Source organism: Ricinus communis, chromosome 10 (assembly GCF_019578655.1).
Source record: "Ricinus communis isolate WT05 ecotype wild-type chromosome 10, ASM1957865v1, whole genome shotgun sequence".
NCBI lineage: Eukaryota > Viridiplantae > Streptophyta > Magnoliopsida > Malpighiales > Euphorbiaceae > Ricinus > Ricinus communis.
In genome coordinates this window covers 20,517,421-20,532,674 of record NC_063265.1, presented here as the reverse complement: position 1 = coordinate 20,532,674, position 15,254 = coordinate 20,517,421, and the positions used below count along the sequence as shown (strand labels likewise).

Sequence of the window (15,254 nt, the reverse complement as noted above, 5' to 3'; positions counted from 1 at the left end):
GATTTTGAGCTAAGAACACATGCATTATCAAATGAACAAAATCTTAGAAAAATATTTGACTTTATCAAAGGATAAATACTAATTTTTTCCTTTTCAACCATTAGAGTAATACTATATAATTTATTTATTTTTATCTTAACTATTATCTATGTGTAAGATATATTTAATATTTTATAAAATTATTTTTTAATTCTAAAGTATTAAAGGATAATTTAGTAAAAATATTATATGCTAGACATGAATATATGCAAGAGTTGAAATAAAAATAAGTGAGATGTCAACATTTTCCTTATTTAATGGCATGAGTTGAATCTAGGTTAGCCTAACACTAAGTTTTTGACATCGCATGGCATTGATGTTGGAAATGCTTTAGCATTATCCATGGCTCGAAGAGTTTTTGATAATAGGCGATTTGATCATTTAGTTATTTTGATATTATAATTTTTAATTTAATTTAAGAGATATTTTAATTTATAATTTTTATAATATTTAAATATTTTTTAATATATAGTTTTATTTAACATGTCAATGTATATTATGTATAAGTATTTTAATATTATCATTAAATAAAATTCAAGGGGCTGTTAGGTTAAGAAAAATTAAAAGTGTTTAATAGGTCATAAAAATATTTAAATTTTTATTAAATTAAATTAAACTTCAAAATATTAAAATAATTAATTTAATTAAATATTAAGTATCCAAATACAAATTCTGCTTGCTAAAAGGGATTTGGTGCTTGGTATTAGACATCCATTATGCTTGGATTGTCATATGGAATGGAAATTGAAATTTATCCGGTTATAATATATCTCCTATTTATAGGGAGTTTTCTTAAAAAGAACAAAACTATTGTTTTCTTCCTAATCCTAAGTTTTCATCTTTTTTAAAAACTAAACAAAATTAAAAAAAATACACATTATTAATTCTCATAGTATATTTATTCCTCTGGTTTTATAATAAACTCATATTTTAGTCCTTGTATTTCAAGAATAAAACAATTTGTCAACTTTTAGAGGCTAACAATTTATTATTTTATACATGCAATAACAAAGCATATTATTTTGAGTAAATAAATCAAAAAGTTATTTAGAGTGCATAAATCACTGATTAAGATATATATTATTTTAATAAAGGAACTAAAATATATTAATTTAAAGAAATAAAGAATGATTTCATTTAGCTTTCAAATAAGAGAGACTAAATTGGAACTAAAATTAAAACTCTGGGTGAAAAGTGATAATTTTGTTTATATGCAATTTACTGACTTATAAATTTAAAAGATAAATTAGAAATTTACTTGCATTAATGGATCTTTTTAATTATTAATTCAAAAGTCGCATTCTCATCGGATAATTATAAATAAATGTAAAAAGAAAATAAAAATAATGATAATGGGCAATTATATTAACTTTTTTTAAGTTCTTTTATAATAATAATAAAAAGCACATAACAGCATCCAAATAAACCATACGAGTAGCCAGTAGCCAACAAACAAGAGCAACAGCTGTCCTGCTCACTACGTTCTCCGGTTATGGAACGGTGGCTAGGTAATCAGCTAATCGCCGTCTTTTCCTTCACCTCTCTGTTTAATTCAATCCTGATCGTCGGATTTCATCATCATCACCCGGACTGCACCCCCCTCAGGCGGCCAAAGGAGAATAGGATTGAAGGAACTTTCAAGATTGCCCTGTTTGCTGACTTACATTTCGGAGAAGACGCTTGGACTGATTGGGGACCGCAGCAAGACGTTAACTCCGTCAAAGTCATGTCCACTGTACTTGACCATGAAACACCAGGTCATTCTCTCATACATACTCCTTAAGATTTTATTTTATTATTATGTTGCTTAAGTTGACCATGGCAAGCTCATATATTAGTCAATAATTACTTTTTAGTCTTGCTTATTAGTCAATAATTATCATATTCAATGTTCAAACATAACTTTTGATTATTATATTTCAGCATTATTATGTCCGGGTGAAGTTTCCTGTAAGTTAGGCGAAGCATGCCAACGACTAAATTGATTTATATTTGAATGTAAATTTGATGTCAAATCCTTGGTCAAGTTTTTGACATTTATGCTAAATCTGTTCTAATATGGCATGGCGAGTTTGACTTTGTAATTAATTACTATTAAGAATTTAATACGCCACTTCAGCTGAAATTTGTTTGTTTTCTTTCTTTTCCTGATATTTTAATTACTTAACAGAATGAAATTGCAGATTTTGTAGTATATCTGGGAGATGTCGTTACGGCCAACAATATTCCAATTGCAAATGCAAGTTTGTACTGGGATCAAGCAATCTCTCCGACAAGGGAGAGGGGTATACCTTGGTCTAGTGTTTTCGGGAACCATGATGATGCATCATTTGAGTGGCCGATGGAGTGGTTTTCATCCCCAGGAATTCCACCTGTTCATTGCCCTGCAACTAATAAGTCACATTCAGGTGAGCAAAATGTTTGAGATATGGACATATTATGTCTATGAGATTGGCCATTACTAAGAAATAAGAGACCTATTATGCTTCTGATGACAGAAGAAAAGAAAATGAAAAGAGACCTATTATGCTTTATTTCATCTAGTTTGCAACTTGCGGTCATTTTTTACTTGCTTGCATTTTATTCTTGAGGTTGCTTCTTTGAGCTAACCTTCCAAGGCAACAATAAACATGTAGGTTATACAAAACTTGAAAACTATTTACATTTTCTTTAAAGGTAAATGTTCTTTTTTTAAAGGTCTTACCTATCAGTCTCAAGTTAGGGTGGAGTGTGTTGGGATTATTGGAATAGCATGCAATTTTTGGGTGTCGGATAAAAATTGACGAAACAAAGTCGGTTTGCTAGCTTAGCCATGCTTATAATACACATAATGCCATACTACTACTAACTTTAGCACGATGTTTTTTCCTCGTATCTACCTTCTTGAGAAATTGACTCCTTTTGCATTACATTTAAAATTAACTATCACTCGAGCTATAATCTCTCTGTAGCATTCAAGCTATATTGTATCCTCTTGTTATCGCTCAAGCTCTACAAACTTTCCTCCCCCTTCTTTAGTTGAGTACCTTATAACCTCTCCAGCCTTAAAATGAAACCCCTATCTGGTTCTATATATTTCCATACCTTGTGTACATCTGTAATCTCTTGGAGAAAGGGAAAAAAGAAAAAAGAAGAAAATAATGGTGCATCTCTCCAGCCCCTAAAACAAGAAGAAGAATAAGGTATCTTATTAAAACTTGACTCGAGTTGGTTTAGTCATATTACGTCTTATCTAAAAGATAGCAGAAAGAGAAAATGGATTTTACTGCTATTACAAGCATGGCATGTGATGTCTTTCGTATTGGCAACTGATTCCAAACGAAGGATCAGAAACTGTTCTTTTTGAATAATTTAGAGATTGTTATTGATGATTCAGGCTTTTATGTGATTTTTCCTTTAATTACAAAAACTGGTATTATCTTCTATTACACAGGATTTTGGTTTCCGTTCCAGGGGAGGAATCCTGTAGCTTCAGGGGCACACAGCGGATAGAGCTGATGAAGAACGAGATTAAGCATAATAGCTTATCATTTTCTAAAACAGGTCCTAAAGATCTATGGCCAAGTGTATCCAACTATGTCCTCCAAGTTGCATCCTCCAGTGATCCAACAGCGAAAGTTGTGATGATGTATTTTCTAGACTCTGGTGGCGGTTCCTATCCTGAAGTTATATCAAGTGCCCAAGCAAAATGGCTCCAGCATAAATCTGAAGAGATAAACCCTGATTCAAGGTACAGATAATGCAAGACCATAACTTGTCAATAAACTTCTTTTAACAGTCAAGTAATGATAAGCCAGATCAATGTTAAATTAAAGATTTGCAATCTTGAATTTTGCTCTTAAAGTTGGGAGTGAAAACGGAAGAATGTGAATTTTATTATGTAAATTACTGTCATCAAGTCAGGTTAAGAAAATTTCCTTTTTTCCACTTTATCCTCCTTCTGTTTCCCTGATGTTTTATTTAACTTTCAGCCATTTCTTTTTCTTCCTTTGACAGAGTTCCTGAGATTGTCTTTTGGCATATACCAAGTAAAGCATATAAGAAAGTAGCTCCTAGGTTTTGGATACACAAGCCTTGTGTGGGCTCCATTAACTTGGAACATGTTGCTGCTCAAGAAGCTGAATATGGTATCATGAACATTCTTGTTAAAAGGCCTTCTGTTAAGGTCAGGTCTTTATTCGTGCCTACTTGATATATGTCCATGCAAAGAGCTAATCTGTTGGGGCCAAAAAACACCTATTTATGTAAGCATCAGATTGCATGTCTATGCACCAAAAGTACACAGTTTGCACAACACCTAGATTATGAACTTGAACAGACAAGCATCCCAATAAAATGATCAAGTAAGATGCATGAGCTCTTCAAATTCGAAATGACTTGGCTCTTCTTATACTTTGCATGCTTCATGTGGGTTGCTGTTTCCGGTTCTTATCAACTTTCCCAAAGCTAGGAAGCTATTTTCAATTGACAACAATGCATTATTCAACATCAAGTGTTTATGACCAATGTTCACTCAGACATAAGGAGAGAAATAGGGTTTTTCCATTGCTCACAAATTCTGAAGAGAAAACGTATACAACTAATGCATGGTTTCATCATATTTGACCAGTGCTCGTGCCTGAAAATGTGATGAGACTATTTTTACTTTCAATCATGCATAAGATTATAATGTCTATTGCAAATTTTCCTTGGTTTATCATATGGCTATTTTTTCATGCATGAATTCCTCTCTATACATATTCCAATCATCTCCAAGTCCAAATAATATCTGATGTGAATACATTCCAATCAGATATTGTTTTAATTGCATGGGTCATTGTTTTCTGCGTTTGTTTCTATCAAATTGTAGCTATTCATCTTATGATGGATCGCTAATCCCTAAAATTATTTGGGTCTTTGGTTCACACTTTTTTCATGAGTGACAGTCAACAGCGGCAGCTTGCACCCCTCACATGCAGAAGTTTGAATGTTTGAGCTGATTAATAAATTTGGATGCATATTTCTGAACCTATTTTTCTTAAAAGGAAAAAGAAGTCTACAAAACAAGGAAGTCAATATATCTAATAAGATAGTTTCAAGAAGTTGCAGTAGGGTCCAAATGATGCATGTGCTATGTGTGGTTAGTATTGTTGAAAGATGAAACTCAATAAAAGCTAGTGACTTTGTATTTTCTTAACTTTGATAATGACAAATGGGTTCTATTGGTTGTATTCCTTTTGATTGTGGCAGGCAGTATTTGTAGGACACAACCATGGACTAGACTGGTGCTGCCCTTATAGCAAGCTATGGCTGTGCTATGCTAGGCATACTGGTTATGGAGGCTATGGGAATTGGCCTAGAGGAGCTAGAATAGTGGAGGTTAACGAGCGGCCCTTCTCGATCAAGTCATGGATAAGGATGGAAGATGGCAGTGTACACAGTGAAGTTCTCTTGAGCTCTTGACAGGTTTCTTCTGCAATTTAGCTGTAAAGGGTAAGTACAACACTCAAGTGGAAAAGAAGAATAGATGTGTAAATGTTTATCTTGTACAAATCTGCTAGTAGTGATTCTCCAATTGCATTGTCAGTTAAATTATAAGTTAATAAAGGAGAAGACCAATTATTTTTGCTTATTTTGATATCCCAACGAAAAATTGGCTAAATTTACTGTCTTTATTGTATCTTAAATTGTATTATTATCATGAACAAATGCCTACTTCTTGAAAAAGGTTAGAATACATCTGTATTTAAATTCTGACAATTTCTTTTCTCTTTTAAATTCCTTTTAAAATTTCTAGAAGCATACAAAAAATGTATATTAATATGCACACAAATAAAGTTTATGAACTGCTTAACCATATGCAAAAATATTTGACCTGTGATTGTGCATTAAAGGTTTTAATTTAAAGGGATTCTTTATAAATGCTACAAAAATATAAAATAATTACAAACACATCCGCAAAAATTTCTGAAAACAAAAATATTTAAAAATGAAATTTTATTTAAGAAATATCTTAAAGCGGAATTTATTTACAAAAATATTCGGTTTGGTTTTTTTAGTATATGTCGGGTATGCTTTAAATAAAATATATATATATTTAGTATAATTTCGATAGATAATAAATTTAAAATATATTATCTCTTATGAAATATTGTTGTATTTTATTTAATTTTGTGATATTAATGATAAATAAATTTAAAAGGTACTTTTCTAATTTAAAGTTTTGGAGATGTATTGAGAATATTATATCTAAAAAATTAGATAAATTGCTACAAGATAAAAAGTCTAAGTTAAGTATATATTGAAAAAAAGAGAATATATGTTTGGTATCATTTTAATGTAAATAACAGTAAAAGATATATATTTAACCAAAAATAATATATATTAAGTATATGTTAGGTTTAAAGATTTAGAGATATATCGAGAATATCATATCTAAGAAATTAAATAAATTGCTACAAGGTAAAAAAAACTATAATATATATTAAAGAAAAAAAGTATATATATATAGTATATTATTTAATATAAATAACAATTAAAAGTATATATTTCACCAAAATAGTATACATTACATATATTTTAGGTATCTCAACCGTTTACAAATGAAATAAAAAATACAAATTTAAAAAGATTGAACGAAAAAAATAATATAATTACCAAATAATAGTATATTTTGAATATATAAAATAAAATTTAATTCAAATGTTCAACAACAAACGTTTTATGTTTATTAAAATATAGTATATATTAGTAAAGTATCTAAAACTAATTTAAAAAAACGAAAAAGATAAAAAAGATGAAGAATAGGTATTTCTAAAAGAAAAAACAATATTTTTATAATTATTTTAAAAAACAGATAAATAATGAAATTTTTTCTAATTTAAATTCATCTAACAAGTCTGATAAGCTAATTCATAAGGCTTCCTTTTCAAAATGTGACAGTCGATTCTTTTTATTTTGATTTTGATTTTCCTTCCTCCAAGTCCACAGCCAATGCTTAGAACCCTCTTTCCCTCTTCTGTCAATTAAGAATTTATGAGGAAACATAATTGTTTGAAAAGTCAATCTTTCAACATTGTTTGTGTGTTTTTCTTTTCTTACTTTGGTTTTTTATTAGAAATCTAATGGTTTGGAGGAGTGCTATATTTTTAATATATTTTCTAATGGTAAAAAGGATAAAATCCGGAAGAGAATGAGAAAATTCAGACACTAAACTTTTTTAATTTGCATAAATAAAATTATCGACTATATTAATTTTTATATTATATTTAGCTAAAATTTGTAGAATTTATTTAAAAACTTAAAGTTTATGTGAGTTGAATGAAGTAAAAATTAATATAAAATTTTATATAATATTATGTGAAATTGACTAAATTTTATTAAAATAAATAAAATTTCTAAATAAACTTCAAATTAGTTTGTTACTATTAAAATATTTTATTTAATTTTATTATTTTTTATTTACTTTCTCTCTTATATATTTTTTTAAATAAAATAAATTTATTTATGAATTTCAACTAAACATATCAATTTTAGAAAATATAGAAAATCACTTGTAACTTCCAATTATAATTATAATTCTTACTCATAAAAAAAGAAAAAGAAAAGGAGCATCTTCCATTCAAAGTAAGCCACCGAAATGTCTTTGTATGAGTATAAATATACTAATGCATTCAACTTATGACCTTTCTTTTCTAATTTTTTTTTTCTTAATTTTAATTTATTCTTTTCCTTTGTTGGGTCAGCACTCAGCAGCTCCTGGCTGCATCAATGTAATTATGAAGTCTCTTTTCATAATCAAGCCTAATAATAAAACTAGAAACTTCTTAAAATAATAACAAAATCTAGTGAAGCAATTCAAGGCATCAATGTTGGCAAATGGGGTGTTGTGAGAGTAATTATAGTGACAGTGATAATAGTGTATAATATTAACTATTCAAGGTTTCTTTTCTGTGGCAACTTATATATATCAACTTAATTGCTTTTGTCAAGTTCCTTCTAGTTCAGTTTCAAGTTATCAAAAGTAGCATATGCAATCTAATTTTAATACCATTTTTCATCATTACATGGTCAAAAGTTCTTATTCTATGTGATCATTCATTCATCCTTAATTTTTGCTACCTTTTCTTAAATATTAGAACTCAGGTCCCCTACCACCAATTCTTCTTCCTTCTTATGATGAATTTTCACTTTTTAATCATCAAAATAATAATAATAATAATATAGGAGTGAAAGAAAAAGATTTGAACTTAAAATCTTACTTGAAATTTGAAATAAAATCATTTCTATGAAATCAAGAGAATGACAGTAAATATTTTCTCATAGATTGGTTCAGAAATTTTGTGAATATTAATATAGCCCTAAGGACAAGAGGAAGAGACATTCAATTTTAATTTTTATTTCTTTTAAGGCTAAGAACAATAAGTTTTTTTAATTCAGTAAACAATAACATGGGACAACTTTTTATTTTATTTTATTCTTTTAATAAAAACTTGATAGTACTCTTAGTTCTCTGCAGAACAAAATTCTAGACAGGGTTCTGTTCAAGAAAATCTAGCTCACAATTAAGTTTGTTTTTCAAAGAAAAAGAAATGACTTAAAAGGGTCTCATTAAACAAGAAAAGGGCAAACTACAAAAGAAGACCTACAATGGGTTCCAAAAATGTTCTATGAAATATAAATTAAAATTTCAGGGGGAAGTTAATTATTTAGAAAATATTAAAAAAAAAATGTATCAAGTCAAATAGTAGAGAAATTTATTAAAGCTTTAAATTTATCAATGAGAAAATAAATAAATAAAAGTGAGATACTAATTAACAAAAGGAGAAATTAAGCAAAGGTTCCAAAGTTTTTTGTTTGCATGATTAGTTCATTCTCAAGGGCCATAGTACAGCTAGAAGGCCAATTTCTGCCTTTTCCTATAAGCAAAATTCAAAGAATAGATGAATTAAACAAAACTTTTGTTTCTTTAATTCATTGGAGTTGCCGCAAAGGTACAAGAAATAGATAAACCTTTTTTTTTCAATTTCACTTAAATTTAATAGGATGAAATTTATGAATGATACGATGGAAATAATATTTATCTAAAAATGATAATTTTAACTTTTATTGATAGATGAAAATATTCAAACTCGATCTAGACTTGACCCGGTTGGTATAACTTATTTATATATAGTTGGTAAATGATACAAATAATTTTTTAAATTTTTTAATAAGAATGCAATTAAATTATTAAAATTTAAAATAATTTAATTGCACCATTAAAATTTGAAAAACTTGATAATTATTATCTTGAAACTCACTTCATTTATTGTACTATGCAATGCTTTTGACATAAATAGGGGCTAAAAGAAAACGTTTTAATTATTTTTAATTCATATTTTTTTATTTTTCATACGAGGAAGTATTACTTTTACTGTTTAGTAGGTAAAAAGAATCATCAAATGATAATTTTTCATTCACTTTTAAAAGAAAAATCTATACCGTCATCATTAAAAACGAACTAATTCTAAGAATATAATTATTTTACTCAGATCTTAGGGATATAACTGAATTACTTTAAAATTTAGAGATATAATTGCAATTTAACTAAAACTTCAAGAGTATATATGCATCTTTTTCATATAGAGTTTGGTTCACAAACTTCTACAGCTCAAAAGCCAGATTATCCTGTGAATGCAGCTGGGGCATAATAGAGAGGAAGGCTAAGAGCAAAAAGTAGCCAATTCTTGGGCATTAAAATTATATGGTTTCAAGAAATTGGTTAAGGTTCACATGGGTTATCATTGAGAATGTGGGGGCCAAAATTTTGCATGCCTTGTTTTACAAATTTTGTAGGTCCAAATTTGTAAAGTTGTTAAATTTCATATCAGATACAAGGCAGCTACATGCTTGAATATTTCTTTTTCTTCTTTTCTTTTTCTTCTTTTTTTTTTTTATAGAAAAATTTGAAAGAGCCCTCAATATGGTTTTTGGAATGGTATATATTTAAGTAAAATGTCCAAAAGATTTTATAAGAATAAGGAAAAGAAGAAGAGGATGGCCATACTTACTCAACATTCCAAGAAGATGAAGACAATAGAGAAAAAATTGATATTGACAAAAGATGTACATGCTTCAATGCCTCTAATTTTGCACTAATTATGGGGCACATGTACAAATACATGCAAGTTTACATGCTTGTAGATGTTTCCCTTTTATCATATATGTCTGGTATTATTTAATGCCTATCTTATAATACAAGAAATTACACAATTTAATTTAGTACTTGACTCTATAAAAATATAAAAGATTGAAAATATGTGTATAATTTATTTATTTGGGCATGACCAATTTTATTTATTTATTTGTTAAGTAAAATTTCTTATGCTTCTCATGATCCCATTGTATGGGCTCTCATGCAACTGCTGAAGAAACCTACAAACTCTAGAAAGTTAGTTTAGTGTGTGACCTCAAATATTCCAAGGATCTCTCACAGTTACCAAAATTCAGGAGACAAATCTAAAACTGTACTCTTCAACATTAATTAATTTAACATACATCATCATTTTACTATCATGTTAACCTGATGTCTTCTTCATGCTCTCACCAAAATACAATGCAAAAAAGCCTCACTGTAAGTAGTTTGTTTTCACAATATTCATCTAGCAATGGGTTTTTTTTTTTCACCTTTTTTTATATTAAATATAGTATTTGGGGGGAGGGGGAACAATTTCGAATGAGATTTAGTAAAAAGAAGAAAAAAGATTAAATCACACTCAATTTTGCTCAGTCATGTTTGTCAACATATTAATTTAGTTTTGGCTTAAATACAGAGACTAAATTAATGGCATAATTTTGGTAATGACCCTTTTATTATTGCATGATTCCCATTGAAATTTGAAGTGATTATTAAGGTAGAAAGCCTTCTGTTATATAATACGGGTAGCTAATCTTTTATATATTTTCCTGTTAACATAATGATTGTTAATATAATGATGGGTAACGAGACTCAAACTTAATATATTTGATTCATAAAATATGTAATTATATATGTAAATTGAAAAATAATATTGGAAAATGTTAGTAGAGTAATTCTGTTAAGGGCAGACATTTGAAAAGGTCAGTGGCAGTTGTAAAAAAAAGAAAAAGACAGTTGGAAGAGGGAGAGGAGAGAGTGGGGTCTCCTTTTGAAGTAGAACAGAGTTAGCTACTTCCATTGTTTGACACATCCCACATAAAAATTCTCCATTTTGATATTCCCTTTCCCTATATAGTCTCTCTTCTTTATAAACAGAAACCCACTTCAATTTTTCAGTACATTCTTATTCCTTTATACACCTATAAACTTATCTTCAAGGTTCACAGATTCTTTCTTTTGTTCTTGATGTATGATCTTTTTGCTAAATTTTCACTTTTCTGCTTCTGGGTTTTCTTGTAGTAACTTCTTTTAGCTATTATGTTGAAATGGTCGTGATACTGGTTTTCAGATTTCAACTATTACTGTGAACTGGGGATAGTGAAATGTGAACTAGTTGAATTTGACTGGGTGGACTTTTTTAGTGTTTGTTTCTTAGTTTATCAATCCACCAGGTCTTTCTGTTCTCTTAATTTCTTGTCTCTAGAATAGATTGTTATAAGGTTTCTGGGTTCTTTTGGAAATTTCAGAAGTACATGTACTTGAAGAAATTGGAGATCATGAGGTTTAGTAAGGCTTAATGTGATTTCGTGTAAAATCTTACAATGGCAAAGAAGACTTGCTGGTTTGGTTGGTTCAAGAAGCTATTTGTCTCTGAGGAAAAAACAAATAAAGAAAAGGTTTAGTTTTTTTTTTTTCTTTTTTTTTTTAATAACTTTTGATGTTGTTATTTTATAATGATCCTTTTGGGTTTTAACATTTGCTAAATCTTTGTATTTTTTATACACTAATATTTTTGCTCATAATTGTTGTAGAAATCTAAGAGGTGGAGATGGATTCCTTATGTAAGAATAAAGTTTAACCAGCACCCTGCACTTCCATCACCAGAAAGGACATTTGATGAAGCATCAGAAAAGCATAGAAAATATGCAATGACTGTTGCCCTTGCAACAGCAGCTGCAGCTGAGGCTGCAGTTGCTGCCGCTAAGGCAGCAGCAGAGGTTGTCCGCCTTACCGGTTCTTCCCAGTCTCTTCATTATTTCACCAAGGCAGATCAACATTTGGCTGCCATTAAGATACAGAGTGCTTTTCGCGCTTATCTTGTAAGTTTAGTGACATTCTTGATCTTTCTTTCTTTGCCTTAGTTATTGTTTTCTCTTGCAGTAGGTAATCATATATCCTTTTAAAGTTCATAATTTGTGTTCGTACTGGATTGTTAGTGCCTGTGTTTATTAATCAATGATAGCAATGTGAAAGAGATCATGAGTTATATAACAATCTATAGTGCTCAATCTCAAAAAGAGAGGATAGTTTGTTTGAGTAGCTTTGATTAGCAGTATTCATTGATCACTACCTAGAAGTCTTTTCTTTGATGGAGTGACTTTGCAGGATAGACTTTAAGGATATTACTGAGTAAAATATTAAATGAAAGTGATGTTTGGACCATGTGAATTTTCTTGGGTTAGAAGGATAATTGATTTCTTAATTATCATTGGAAATAAGCAATAGAGTTGACAAAAAGCAGCTGGCTTTCTTAATCTAGAAGTTCTGCTCTAGTAACGGTTTAACGTTCTGTAGAAAAAGCAACAATATTTCCCATATAATCGAGTAGTTTTCAGTTGTACTTTGATTTCCAATCAACAGAATTGTACAATGGTATTTCAGAAATTGAAGTTTGGAATATTTGCGAATTTATATGATCATGCACTAGCCTAACTGGAAGTTTGACTCGGATTGAACCAGGCAAAGAAAGCTTTGCGTGCATTAAAAGGATTGGTGAGGCTTCAAGCAATTGTCCGTGGACAAGCAGTAAGACGCCAAGTAGTCATGAAGTTGAAGCATTTGCCATCCAATACAAAGATGCGGTCACAAGGACAGGCAAGAAGCATTCATAGCATAGACGAGATTTGTAAAGATGATAAATACAAAGGTTTCAAGTCCAAAGATTCTGGAGACATGGAGAGTAAGGTAGGTGTATGATTTTCAAGTTTTTGTTTTAATTCCTTAAATTCAACAAATTGTGTGTTGGGAAGTTCAAAAAGAAATTTGAGGACAACAAAGGAACAACAGCCAAAATCCTTTCTTGAACTTCTTTTTGTAGAGGGACAGAGTTTCCTTAAATGTTGAGAAGATTTTGTGCAATTCTGACATCAGTTTTTTTTCCCCATTTTTCCAGGGGAAGAATCAAAGACAAGATTCACAATTAGTTCAGATGGTAAAATCCAAGACATAAGTGCATTATATGCTGAATTTTACTGCTTTAGTTCATAAGGTTCATCATTGTCCTAATGTACAGCTTGAATGCAAAAGCCAAAGATGTTGGGACTACAGCATGCTTTCAAAGGAAGACATGGAAACCCTATGGACGAAAAGGCAAGAAGCTACTACGAAAAGAGATCGGATGATGAAATATTCATTTTCACACCGGGTAATTTATATCTTATGACCTTTCCTTGTTTTCTCCTACTGCTGATTACAGTGAAAAGAACTTCCATAATAATTTAGCACTGCTACCATTGTCTCCCTTTCCCTCTTACTGTCCTTTGAAGAAAGCCAGGTGTTTATTGCCGCATATCGAAAAAGAAGCAATGAAATGAACCCTATTGAGCACAGGTCTCACTCTACAAGTTCAGTTCAATGAGCTCCTATTGGACCTGTGAAAGTTTTGTTTTTGACTAAATTAAGAAAGACGGACTTTGCTTTGACTAACTCCTTCTAGGGTGTAATTCAAAGCTCTCGTATGGCTACTACTATATATATAACTTTCTTTCTCATGTTCAAATGCTGTAATATTTTATTTATTTCAGGAGAGGAGAAGCACTCAAATGCTGGAAGAATCAGTACTCCACAAGGAAATTGGTAGACAGAGCCACTGGTGGGAAGAATTTGCAGAGAAAGAGGCATATATTAAAGAAGGAATGGAAAATGTAAAACCAGTTCCCATTTCTAATCTGTCAACTGGTGATATATTGGGGGCAGTACAGGTTAAAACAAGAAATACACAAAAACAAGTTTCCATAGAAGGATTCAATTCACCAGTGTCATTTCCAAGAAGATCTTTTTCTCGCACTCAACGGAGTAACATAGGAAATGACAGTTCCATCCCAAATTCTCCAGTTTTTCCAACTTATATGGCTGCAACAGAATCTGCTAAGGCGAAGTCAAGGTCGATTAGCACACCAAGGCAACGAATAGGTATTCAGGAAGTTTTCTTTGATCACAGCTTGTCACAAAAGAATGGACCTTCTTTCTGGTCTTCTTATGATGGTGAGTTGTTCAGCACTAGTGGAAAGAGTGGTGCTTCTCAGAGTATTCCTGTAAACGTAAATGGACACTACTGAGATGCCAGCCCTTCTGAAAGGACTTTCTGCAAAAAAGACTGCTTAAGTATTTACTTGATCAGTCAACTTCTAACAAGATACTGAAGTAACTTTGAGATCCGGTCATTTGAGGCCTCCATAGAAAAACAACACGACCAAAGTAACTCGAGTGATCCATTGATGCCCTGATTGACGAGGAAAGCTCGAAAGTTTTCTTTTCTTCTTTTGAGAGCTTATTTCGATCGTTGATGTTCATATTGAATCACATGATTGGTTTTCTTTTTTTATTTAATTGTTCCGTTTTATTTTGACAAGAAGAAGCGCTTGGTCTGTGTTTCTTGGGAAGGTTTTTCATGTGGAATTGGTATGCTTAAAAAGTGCTAAAATACTTGCTATCAGAAGTGTAAAGTTTGGCTTGCATTTAAAGTGCTTTCAGTTTGAGACTCTTGTTTACATATGTACATCAAATTTTGAAATGAGAGTGCAATGCTGTGAATTGAGTTTCCAGCCATTTCTATTATGAGAAAAATACTTGACTACTGAATTGTGAGTTCTTCTCTGTTTCTGGTGTGTCGATTATGCAACCAGTTCATAGTATTTCTTGTTAGAAAGTGGTCTCGTATGTCTGTAGAGCCTTCGTTTTCCTGGGTATGTCTCATGTTCATTTTTGCTTGTGCCTTGGCTGCGCATACTGTATTCTTTCTTTAAGTGAAGCTGCTGCTGTTTCTGTTTTTCTGCAGTGATTTGGTTTTTCACGGGATTTCATTCTCAGAGTTCCTCATTAGTGTCATTGGTTAATC

At 30.6% G+C, this 15,254-nt stretch overlaps 2 protein-coding genes across 7 annotated transcripts; both read left to right on the top strand.

The window, feature by feature from the left end:
* Positions 1-1,440: 1,440 nt before the first annotated feature.
* On the top strand, positions 1,441-5,650 carry LOC8268023 (probable inactive purple acid phosphatase 16). 6 transcript variants are annotated; one of them, XM_048370018.1, is made up of 7 exons: positions 1,441-1,547; positions 1,645-1,796; positions 2,210-2,447; positions 3,493-3,769; positions 4,036-4,166; positions 5,064-5,158; positions 5,269-5,650. In XM_048370018.1, exons 1-7 carry the CDS (start codon positions 1,532-1,534, stop codon positions 5,479-5,481), a joined length of 1,122 nt encoding a protein of 373 aa, XP_048225975.1. In that variant the 5' UTR covers positions 1,441-1,531; the 3' UTR covers positions 5,482-5,650. The 6 variants fall into 6 exon arrangements, with proteins under 6 accessions (XP_048225975.1, XP_048225973.1, XP_048225976.1 ...); XM_048370020.1 differs by having other exon boundaries at positions 1,448-1,547; positions 2,223-2,447; XM_048370016.1 differs by having other exon boundaries at positions 1,444-1,796; positions 2,223-2,447.
* A 5,528-nt stretch (positions 5,651-11,178) lies between these two features.
* LOC8268024 (protein IQ-DOMAIN 12) lies at positions 11,179-14,974 on the top strand. The gene is made up of 6 exons (XM_048370243.1): positions 11,179-11,814; positions 11,950-12,237; positions 12,878-13,102; positions 13,311-13,349; positions 13,431-13,562; positions 13,942-14,974. The coding sequence occupies exons 1-6, from the start codon at positions 11,740-11,742 to the stop codon at positions 14,473-14,475; spliced, it is 1,293 nt and encodes a 430-aa protein (XP_048226200.1). The 5' UTR covers positions 11,179-11,739; the 3' UTR covers positions 14,476-14,974.
* The last annotated feature ends 280 nt before the right edge of the window (positions 14,975-15,254 follow it).